The sequence below is a fragment of the Mirounga leonina genome, unplaced genomic scaffold, assembly GCF_011800145.1.
Source record: "Mirounga leonina isolate KUSES-001 unplaced genomic scaffold, KU_Mleo_1.0 Mir_115, whole genome shotgun sequence".
NCBI lineage: Eukaryota > Metazoa > Chordata > Mammalia > Carnivora > Phocidae > Mirounga > Mirounga leonina.
The window spans coordinates 64,595,627-64,607,952 of NW_023270268.1; the positions used below are offsets into that span (position 1 = coordinate 64,595,627).

Genomic DNA, 12,326 nt, shown 5'->3' on the forward strand with positions numbered 1-12,326 from the left:
GGGATACCATTGTCTGGCATTATCCATTAATAATTCATTGTGGATATAGTAATTTTAACTTGCAAGTAACAGTGGAAATAATACTTTACTCTTTAAATCTCTACTACAAACATCTCACACTTAACTCCTGCTTATGCCTCTGTCTCATGGTGGATCCATTTACCCCTTTACGCTATCTCTATTTAACTGTTTACTGGTTTGCCTCCCTCACCAGATTGTTAGGGGGAAAGGACCACATTCTAATTCATGTTTTTCTTTCTCCAGGAGCCACCAAGCACATATAGAATGCACTGAAAAAATTTTTTTTTGTAATTAATGAAATATGCAGTCACCAATATTGTCAGGTCAGTATGACTTTTAGTGACCCACTTTGGTCCTTTTATAGATTCAGTGAGTCATAAGATGGAACAAATTTTCCCACTACCTATTTTGTGTTTTAGTGGTGATTCCCAAGTTTATTTTATATTTTAGTCCATGGGCTATTTCTTTATGCCATAAACAATACTGACCAATTTACCTGCTTGCAGAGAGAAAAATAATTATTTATAAAGCTCACTAGGATGGGAAGGAAAGTGAAGTTTGATGATAAAGTAAAATGGGGTTATTTTGTTTTTAATAAATATCAGGCACAAACTTTCAGCCCATGACAGTAAAGATGGTTGCATTTAATTATGAACACTACATATCAAAAGGGGAAAATTCATATACTCATTATAGAGAGAGAATCTATATTCTACCCCCAACCACTGTACTAAAACTCTATGGCTTTTATAGGTATACACCTAAATTACAAAACCAACCGCATTTTTATATGTTACCATTCACTGCAGGGTTTGTTAACAGAGAAAAAGCATGAGGTATGCTTTTGGGGTGATTTCTATATGTCGGGTGCACACAGGCATATAATTTGCAGGTATATTTTATTTGCTTTATATAAACTGGCAATTGTATAATCCTGATATCATTCAATATTTTCACTCTATGATCACTGTTTATTACAGTATGATCAGAGCTGCTCAATGTAATCACACTTTCCATTTCACAGTTTCCTCTCACCAATCTATATATTCTTTAATTCCATACCTCCAATGCTGTTCTGAACTGTCCGGCTGCCACAGCGTATTTCTTCTGCCTGTAGCAAGAGCTAGCATCCTTTAAGGCTACCTGAAGCCATTTGTCAATCTGAGGCAGAAAGCTGAAATTAGGTACATGCAAAGGGTCTACTATTTCAGCAGCTCGGCATGTTGGTCGAATCCCAGTGGACATGATGGACTCTACAAACTCATAGCTCACATCCTCTTCATCGATGTAGACCAACTTCACCTCCACATCCATGATGTTTTTTAAGGGGATGTGAGGCAGAGGCATGGTGATCAACGTGTTGTCAAGTTCTGTTATCTTTGCCTCTTTCTTTCCAGCTGGCTTTTCTTCATTTTCTGCCTTCCTCTTAAAGGCCACTTTCTCTAAATCATTACTTTGTTTTTCTTTGATGCTCTTTGCCATTTTTATTCTTTCAACGGGGATTTCTACCTGTTTATCTCCACAGCTTTTCTTAACCTCTTGTGACATTTCCAGGATGCTTGGTTGGTTTGCTAAGGTAGACATTTTCTTGCTTGTGTTTATCTTTGGAACAAGCTGATCAGGATAGACCCTATTCACTGTAGTCTCCAAATTCCTACTGCTTCCTGAATCCATTGATTCCCCCCCTGAAACTCCTGTAAGGGTGAGAAGAAGAAAAATAATTAAAACAACATTTTGAAGTTCCAATGGTTTAAAACAACAGTCAAATTAATTTGAAACACTTTTTTATTCATTATAGGAATTTACTACCTTAAAGTAAAACTGTAGGTACATTATCTGCTGACAGTTTTACTAGAGAAGTGTATGTTTCAATCTCAAAACTCACCAAGGATTTGTTGAAAACACATTTAGACAATGTCTTTAAAAATAATAATCTATAGCTGAACAACACTGAATGAACATTTTTATGGGGTGCCCAAACTCACTGAATAGGAAAACCTTATACATAGGCACTGAGGACAAAAAAAGACAAAAAAATCCATCTTAATATTAATTTCCTTGGAAAGGCAGGTGGTCTAGAACTCATTATAAAACATACTGCTAACCTGCATAATAGACTTGGGAGGCTAAAGAAACCACAGCTGCTTCCTCTGAAAAGCTTCTAGAAATGTTGTATGTACAATGTTTCCTCGATTTATTTCTTCTATTAGTAATGAAAATCTCAAGTTTAAACAGCTTTAAAGATAACTATTATTCAGAACTGATTTTATAGCAGAAGAACATGACCTTCAACCTCACATTAATGTGGAGCCACATATTCATCTTGAGTCTACTGTATTAATATTTTTGTAGCAATGGTATCAATGCTGTACTTATATAAAGATGAGACATTTTCCTAAATCATTCCTGTTCAAAAAATGTAATAACTAATGGTCTTTTGATTCAAAGGCATACTATATACTATCTCTGATGCTAGATTAATTTCAAAATATAAAATGTCCTAAGATTTAATAATTATATAGTATGGTTGGTTCCTATTTTTTAAAGACTCTTTTACCCATCAGCTTTTGTCCTAGAAACAACTCTGTAGGGCATATAGGAATAAGAACCACATTTTCCAAAGAAACTAAGAGATAGAGAGGTTAAGTTACTTATCCATATCATGCTGTTGGTCATTAGTTTTTCTAATCTCTGTATAATACAACCTGGATTGCTATTTCCTCCCTAAGACTTCCACTCACTTCTCTTAGCCTTCTCCACTCTCTTCCTCTATTAGCATGTTGTTCTTTGCAGCTAATGGCAGACTTAGAACACAGAGAGAAAATGCAAGAAGGGCTGAGGATGACAATAGGATAACAATGACACAAAAGCTAACTTTCTTGCTTCTTCTCATCTACCACTAGGACAGTACCAGACTGAAGATAAAGTCTTGAGTAGCTTCTCAAAACTTACGATTTTATTGAAGTTGTTTATTTGTTTGTTTGAAAGACAGCAGTTTGCTTATAGAAAACCTTTAAAACACCCTGAACTTTGACCTGGTAATTCTTTTTTTTTTTTTTTTTAAGATTTTATTTATTTATTTGAGAGAGTGAGAGCGAGAGCCAGAGAGCACGAGTGGGGTGAGAGAGCACGAGCAGGGTGAAAGGCAGAGGGAGAAGCAGACTCCCCGCTGAGCAGGGAGCCTGATGTGGGGCTCCATCCCGGGACTCCAGGGTCATGACCTGAGCCGAAGGCAGACGCTTAACCAACTGAGCCACCCAGGTGCCCATGACCTGGTAATTCTTAAGGAAAATGAAGGAAGAAACAAAACTGTATATATGGCTGTAGCCTTGGGGCACTTTTCTCCCTCTACCCTTGTACATTTGTGTCATCAGAAGGGGCTTAGGTCAAACATGGACATATCAAAAACCCTACTGTGATGGTCCAGATCTCATAGGAAAGATCAAGTTTCAATAATTCCAATAATAGCAGTCTTGGATGTTAATTTGCAAAAGTTTAATATTAGAATATTTTCCCAATGATTTATACTGACATATTAGAGTTGTGTGTCTATCGGGGAAAATACCTAAAAAAAATAAAATTTTTTCCAGTCTGTATTATGCTCAATATTGAAGAAAATAACCATGCCTGGGAATCACAGGACCCATCAACACAATATTACTTTTTGCAAGGCTCTGTTTTCTCTTCTTCTCTTAGAATTATGGCTGGCATTCAATACATTTTTTGGACCACTGATGTGGCTAGTCAGAGTGGTGAGGGGAAAACTGTCTTGGCCATCGCTCTAGCTTATATTTGCTCTTATTCCATATAGGATTTGGGTTGAGTAAAGGTTAGCTTTGGTCCTTGAATTAGGATCTCTGGTGGATGGACACTAGGGATACACATCTATACCAGTATTTCTTTCAAAAAAGGAGATGCAGAAATGGAAGTAGCACAACTTCGACACCCCACATATGCACTAAATGGTTTTTTAAATGTTCTATGAAATTTTGAGTAAAATTTATAAAACACAATGTGGCTAAGTTCCAAATAAAGATGGATTCTTAGAAATACTATAGAAATTATATTTATGTTCCCCTCTTGGTATAATGCTATCTGTGAAGAAAAAGAGATGTGAGGCCATTGAAACTCGTTTAAAGCTCAAAATATTTGATCTTAAGGATTCATATTCAGTCTTACCATAGACTGCAAAATATAAACAGGAATTGCTGGGACCTACTCCAAAATTTTCATTGTATCTCCCAGGTATCTTTTCTAAATTCTCCACTTTCAAGAATCAATCATTAAAATGTATCAGAATATCTGTAGTTGGTTGTAGTTAGTAACATTTTTGGCATCTATAGCAGCATTACCTATCTCTTCTGCATTTATTTCACATTTCTAGAAAAATATACATGTATAAATTTATCTTCATGACCATTTCTTCTAGAAGATAATTGCTCTCCCTCCCTTTCTCTCTCCCTGCCCCACCCCACTCTCTCTCTTCCTCCCTCCGTCAATTTTTTCCTTCAAATTCCCCACTCCAATCTTCCTTCCCAAGTCCTTTTTCATTTCAAGAAGGAAGGTTTTATTGTTTTTAAGAAATAGGCACCTGAGTATTTTCTGCATCAGTCCTTAAACCATTTATAGAAATCATAATCATGAGTTTTGTATAAGAAACAATAATAAAGGAGGGAAACGTGTACATGGTACACAGAGCACTCAGAAGGAGTAAGTTTGAGGGCAGATGTTTTGTTTTCAAACATCTGGAAGATTAATTATTCCAAATTTAGACAAGAAACAATTCAGGCCCCCTCAAAAACCCAGAATAAATATCAAAATGTCTAAAAGCGGCCTAAATGTGCAGGCTGAAAAAGTATGGCTAAACCCAATCAATATTTTTCAATGTTGGTTACAAATCAGGTGACTTCATCTTCAGATTTAGAGCCTGTTCTTTATAAAAATTGTTGCATATCTACAGAAGAGTTATGCAACTGCTCCCTTACAACTTTTTAAAAAAAATTATAAAACTCCACTTAAATTATCTGGAATTCAAGGCCTTTCGCCACCTAGCCCAGTGCGTATTTCCAGACTTATTTAGCACTCCTTCTATAAACTGCTCTGAAGTCAAGTTGAACTTCTTGTTACTTCCAAAAGATACTGGTTTCTAGGCCTGCTAAGAATTCTCCATCTTACTGTTCCCAACCTCATTCTACTTGTCCAAACCTAGCTAGAAGTTATCCATCTCTCCCACCTCAGAATACCTATGGTATTTATACCACTTATTTTCTACATTGCAGTTATGCATGAATGACTTATTTCTCCCAATAAGCTCCCTAAAGGTGAAATATGCTTTACTTATCTTGACATTAGTTTGGTGCTTTGCATAGAGTAAGCATTCAATAGATGTTGATCAATATGGATGCTGTGAGTCAAAGGCTAATTTACACATTTTAAGAGAAACAAAATTAGATATTTATAAAGATATGGCCTGTAAATGCAAAAGTTGTTTCTGAGATGTTTTGCTTGTTTTTAAAATTTGTATTTTAAATTTGGTCCTGGATAAAGTACACTTTCTTCTTTGATAGTTCAAGTGAATCATGTACCAACTAGATTTAAACTATCAACCTCTTCATTTTTTTAATAGTCAAGTTGATTAACATGACATTAGTCAGTGTTCCTGAGGCACTGAGTTATACTTTAATCATTACTTCAATAAAAATACTTTTAGAGAAATCTATTAGACAATCATTATATATGTCAAAGAAGTATTCACTGATAACATTCTGTAAAAATGCCCATTGTTTAATTTAGAAGACAGCACTGTAAAATTGATTTCCTCATAGAGACATGCCTTAAAAAAAAAAAAAAAAAAAAAAAGATCTCCGGCAAATATTTATATGAAACGTTAGAACAATTTTCAAGGTTTTATACTAAATACAGGTACAAGAAACAAAGAGAGGTTAATGTTCAACCATTTCCAGGGAGTAACCATTTAAATATATCCAGTGACTTTTCAACACATTAATTTTTTTCTTCAAGCATTTTATCAAGCATTCTGTTCTATGTGGTAGTTTCCATTGCTTCATCAATACAATCAGTGGTTTATATGGCTATTAGTACTACAAATTATTTATTAGAATTTCGATTAAAATAGGCACCTCAAACATAGGCAATTCAGAAAAAGGAAATCCTTAAAAATGTGCTCTCCGAAACATTCAACATCACAGTTGCTATGGTTTTCTTTCTTAAAAAAAAGAAAAGGATCTAATTTTAACTTGCTGTTAAATGTAACCAGAGAAACATTATGAGAAAAACCATCTTGCTTGTTAGTCCACTAGTACACCTTGGTATTTTAAAAAATACATTAAAAATATTTCTTCGATTCAATGATTATTTATTGAACACCTACTATGAGCAACAAATTGTAATAAGTAATAAAAAGGAAACTAAAGATGACCAAGACAGGGTCTTGGCATTCTAGAGCTCATAGCTGGAGGTAGAGGTGGAGTATGGGGAGGAGGGATGTATAGATAAACAAATTTATACAGAGGTGACACTCTCTTACTACACTGTGAACTACTAGAGAAGTGGAAATGTGTCACAATCCTTTTACTAGCCTATGTCTAGTTCCTTCAGAGCCTGGAGTATAACAGGCCCTCAATGCACATTTGTTATTCAAATGAGTGGGTGGCTGAAGTGAGTACTATGGTAGCAATAATGGACATGCTTCTGTGGGAAAATGTGACTGAGACAGTTTCAAGAGATTTGCTTTTTAGAATAGGCAGGATGAGAGGTGTATCTCTGCAGGCAATTTTCTTCTTTTTTATCCAAGTACCCCATAAGGAATAGCTCATCAATATCAGAAGGGAGAGTAAATTTGGCTCACAAAGCTTGTTAAGAAATACAAAATAAAACACACTATGTAGTACTATATAAATGATAATAGCAGCCAACAGGTACTCCAGGTTTACCAAGTTACCTCACTGGATTATCCTATGTTTCTCACAACCCTTTTGCATAGCATTACTACCCTCATTTTACTAATGAGGAAACCAAAAGATTGAGCAACTTGAAAGAGATGCCAAGAGAGTTTACCCTATCTAAGACTTGAACCCAGGACATCCAATGTCAAATTCCATACCTTTTGAATGATAGGATTATAAATTCCTCTGCAATGCACCATCATTCGATTGGAATTTGTATTTCCCCTACTTTTTAAAAAATTTAATAACCAGGAATTTAACTTTACTGCCTTTTTATTGCCTAAGAACTCCATTTAAAATGGTAACAAAATGAATTGGCAATTTCTGGTTAGCAAGTATCTGAACCATATTTGTTGAGAAAAGCATTAGATTTTAGATTTCGTTCATTAGCTAGCTGGTTAGTTGCAAGTATAAGTGTGGCTTTGTTATATTCTAGCAGTCATTCAATTCAGAAAACAATGATGTGGACATTGGACATTAAACTTCCACATGAGCAGATTCCAGGAATTTCAAACTTGAAATTACCAATTTACTGATCACTAAGTCACCAAATCGGAATAATGGCATTAAAGCAATTGTCCTTCTTTGTATGTGATACACTGTGCATATCTGCCATGTTGCATTGGAGAAAGCTTTAGAAAGGTGGTTTATCAAGGTATTATGTAGTAGAAAGAGCATTCAGGTTGGAGTTGCAAGAAAGTTTGAATTCTAGATTTATTGTCTATTAACTGAATGTTCTGGGAGAAATTATCCAACTTCTCTAAACTTTATTTTCCTCTTCTGGAAATGGGAATGATTGTATATGCGAGAATTATGTGAGAATCAAATGAGATAATTTATGTAATGGAACATAAATTAAGAGAAGAGGTGAGGTAATTAGACAAGCAGCATCCCTGGATATCCCTTTGCTTTTTCAAAAGCTAAAACCTTTTGTCTGGATCCCATGTCTCCATCCTCTCAATGACTGTGCTCTTGCAATTATCACCTTTCCATATCCCCCTTTCCTTTCTTGCTTAATCCTGTTGATATGCACACTAACCTAGCAATACTTTTAAGAAAAACAAACAAGCAAACTCCCTTGCCTCCACATCTTCCTGCCACTATCCCCTGTTGCTTCTCCCATTCACTGCAAAATGACTGAAGATAATTTTTTATATTCTCTGCATCTGCTTTTTCATCACATAGTCTCTTCCCAAGCCACTCTCTTCAGGCTTCAGTCCCTACCATTCCATTAAGATTGCTCTTGTACAAAGAAATAATAGGGGAATATGGTCAGTGATATTGTAATAGCTTTGTATGGTGACAGATGGTAGCTACACTGTGGCAAGCGGAGCATAACATACAGAAAAGTTGAATCACTATGTTGTACACCTGAAACTAATGTAGCATTGTGTGTCAACTATATTCAAATTAAAAAAAAAGAAAAAACTTTAAAAAGGCATCTCTTCTACTGGTCCTCCATGACTTTCCTGGTGCTGACTCTAGGCCCTCATCTGCCAGACCTCCCAGCAGCACTCTTCACAGGTGACACTCTCTCAGCACACGTTTTTCTCATCTTCTATGACACCATGCTCTTTCTATTTTCTTATTATTTCACTGGCCACTTATTCTCAGTCTTCCTGGTTGGCTCTTCCTCTTATATTCCACCTGAGAGCTGGAGCCACTTGTTTTCTCCAACTACATTCTCTCCTCAGGTGATTTGTCCAGTCCTATAGCTTCAGATTCCATCAAATGCTCTTAACTCCTAGCATTACAACTCTAGCCCTACAGACTCCCTGAATTTTAAAATTGTAGACCCAACTGTCTATGTGACATCTCTACTTGAATTGTCTAATTTGCATCTTAAAATTAAGGCCAAAACAAATCTCTTCATTTTCATTCCCTCAAATTGCCCCTTCTTCTAGTCTTCCCCATTCCAGTATATGCTCCCCCCACCCCCCACATTCTATCTGGTTGGACAGAACTTTACAAGTTGTCTTTGACTCCTTTCTTTCACTTACCCTCCATCCTCCAATCCATCATCAGGTCCTGTGGACTCTTTCTTTCAAAGTTCCACCTCTTTGTATATCCATGACAATAACTTCCTCCAGGCCCCAAGATCTCCTGTCTACATTATTACAATTTCTTCCTCATATAACAGCAGTCCAAATCATCCTTTTAAATGAAAATCAGATCCACTTTTCTGCTTAAAACCTTTCAAGGGCTACCCGTAACACCTAGAATAGAATACACATCCCTTATGCTTCTGCTCTCTCTGAAAATTCATTGCAACTTTCCTCCATTTTCTACTATGTTCCAGCCACCTCGCTTTCATTCTATTCTGCTAATTTAGCAAGTACATTCCCATCTCAGAGCTTTGTACTAGTTGCACTGGAGTATTTCCTTCATTGTGTTTCATGCTACTCAGATCAAAGCTTAAATGTCTGTTCCCAAAGAAACCTTCTCTGATGAATTAAAGTAACCACCCACCCCCAGTCATATATCTATTTCTAACCTCTCCATATCACTTATCACAGTGATGTTTACTTACATATGTTTCATGAGTATCTGTCTTCCTCCACCAGCATATAAACTCTGTGAGGGAATGCAATCTTGTATACCTAGTTCATTGCTATATATTCAGAATGTGCTTGACATACAGTACGTACATAATAAATATTTCTTGATCGAACAAATGGAAGATTGTATCTTATTGCACATTTAATGAAGAATTCAAAATTATCTTTTTTTCCCACTTGCTGCACCGCATTACAAAAGCTTAGACAGTTTAGCTGAAAGTCACCTGAATAGAAGGCAGCTTTTTAAAAATGGACTTCACCATTGAAAGCTTTTCCAGGCACTGTGACATCCTGATTCTTTTCTTTTCTTTTCTCTTTTCTTTTCTTTTCCTTTCTTTTCTTCCCTTTCCTTTCCTTCCCTTTTTTCTTTTCTTTCCTTTCCTAAAATTTTTATTGTTTGCTACTTTAAGTCAACAATATTTATGACACACCAACCCTGGTCTCTTCTAGTTTAATCATTGTTAGGGAATAAATAATTATTTTTTGATTCTTTGTTGACATAAAGTATGGCTCATACAGAACCAAAAGCATTAGAAAAATAAGGCCTTTTTGGTAAAGTGATAATGATACAACTTGCTATCTTTATAAGTGCAGTCCATGAAGACATGTCTATACTTCTCTAAATTCTTTAATCTAATTTGTTTGTAAAAATAATAATTCATTTGCTGTGGCAGGAATATAAAGGCAGGGGAAGTGATATTTTGGTGTACCTCACAGACCTTTGGCAACATTTTTTAAAAGTTTATTTATTTATTTTTTTAGTAATCTCTGCACCCAATGTGGGCCTCAAACTCAAGACCCCGATCAAGAATCACATGCTCTTCCAACTGAGCCAGGCAGGCACCCCAGCCACATTTCTTTTTGAAACATAAATGCAATCATCCCGCCAAATTCATGGACACCTGAGAGACTGTTCAAATTTTGTTCTGTTTCTTTGCAAACATTGCTCTGTTCTTTTATAATAGTGATCCAAGTTTCTATTTATTTACAAGGCTGAGGCTATATAGGTGTGTAAAGAAATTCTTTTCCCTTTAACTTTGGTCACCTCTTTAATTCTGTTGGTCAGTTTTTAATTTTTAGATTTTCACATTTTATTTCTTAAACTATAACTCAGAATTGTAGGAGGAAAGCCTTTTAACATATTCAAATCTTATTTTGCTGATGAAGAAATGGAATCTTGGGCAGGTGAAATGACCTGCTCATGGTCACATGGCAAATCAGTGCTTATAAACCATATCTTGCAGCTCTCAGAATTCTTTCTACCTCACCCCACTGCCCCCTACCACTACACAAAGTGAATTGTTGTCACAGTTGCGTTTCCAAATGAAAAAACATATATTGGATACTTCAGGGCTTTGTTTACAGAGTCACAAAATTAAACAGTAACCATGAAGATTTCCTATCTTTTGACCTACACCTTAAATTACTTAATTGTTCTCAAGCATATTTTAAAGTTAAATCTACCTAGAAGTGGGAAATGTATCTTAAAAAAGCAAAACAAAACAAAACAAAACAAACCCAACTTTGTATTGGAAATAATTCTATACTTATGGAAAAGTTGTAAGAATAATATTGAGAACTCTCAATTGCCCTTTATCAATATTTGCCAACAATTTTAAACATTTTGGCTACATTCATAATTCTCTCCCTAATGTGTGTGTTTGTGTGTTTAGAGTAGTGGAGACAGGTATAGACAGATACACACACACACATATATACGTTCATTAGTTATTCTTTTGGAGTCATCTGTGAGTAGGTTGTATACATCATGCCTCATTACCCCATATTACTTCAGTGCACATTTCTTAAGATAAGTAATATTTATCTTATGTACAATATAATTATCAAATTAATTGACTTTAATACTGATACAATACTGTTGTCTAATCTACAGTCCTGATTACAGTTTTGTCAGTTGTCTTGATAATGTCCTTTTAGTATTTTTTCCTCCACTATAAGATTCAGTCTGAGATATGTATTGCATATAGTTGTAATGTCTCTTCAGTTTCTTTTGCTCTGGAACAGTTCCCCAGCCTATTTTTGTCTTCCATGGCACTGGCATTTTTGAACAGATTATAGAATCTACCTCTGTTGGGGTTTGTCTGATATTTCTACATGATTAGATTCAGGTTAAGCATACCTAGTCAGAATACTACAGAATGATGTCATGTCTTTCTCTAGGTATCACATTAGAAGGCACACAAAGTTCACTTGCTTTTCTTTGGTGATGTCTGTTTTAATCACCTGGTCAAGATGTTAGATTTCCCTGTGGCAACTTAAGAGCAGCCTCTGGGGAGACACTTTGAGACCATGCAATCATTCTGCTCCTCATCAAACTTCTCTCTCCCAATTTAGCATCCACTGATGATTTTTGACTGACCAGTCTTAATGATGATGATTGCAAAATGGTGATTTTTCTTTTCCCAATTTACAGTACTACTACAATGCTTAGACAGAGGGTTGACCACCACAGAAGTTTTGATAAAACCATGTTTAGCCTTTTTCTGAAATACTCTATTGTTTCTTGACTTTATATATCCTCATTTTTTTAAAAAAAAAGTAAAACCTGTGCTTTCAAGAAATACAAATTAAGTAAAAGTGTACAAAAATATTTAAATAATAGAGACTGCTTTATTTTAAAACATTTTAAAATATGAAAACTGAATTTTGAGCAATGGAAGGGAATCACAGGGCACACCTACTCCGATTCCTTCATTTTGAAGATAAGGGCCAGAGAGGGCACATCCCCATTTGGTGGCAACAGTACACTTGAAGTTGGTCT

General features: G+C 35.5%; 1 protein-coding gene across 1 annotated transcript in view; it reads right to left on the reverse strand.

The window, feature by feature from the left end:
- Positions 1–12,326, reverse strand: part of SPATA16 (spermatogenesis associated 16) — a 224,248-nt gene that overhangs the window by 198,525 nt on the left and 13,397 nt on the right. The window contains 1 exon segment of the mRNA XM_034999115.1: positions 1,084–1,715. Coding sequence (XP_034855006.1) covers positions 1,084–1,695 — 612 coding nt within the window. The 5' untranslated portion in view covers positions 1,696–1,715.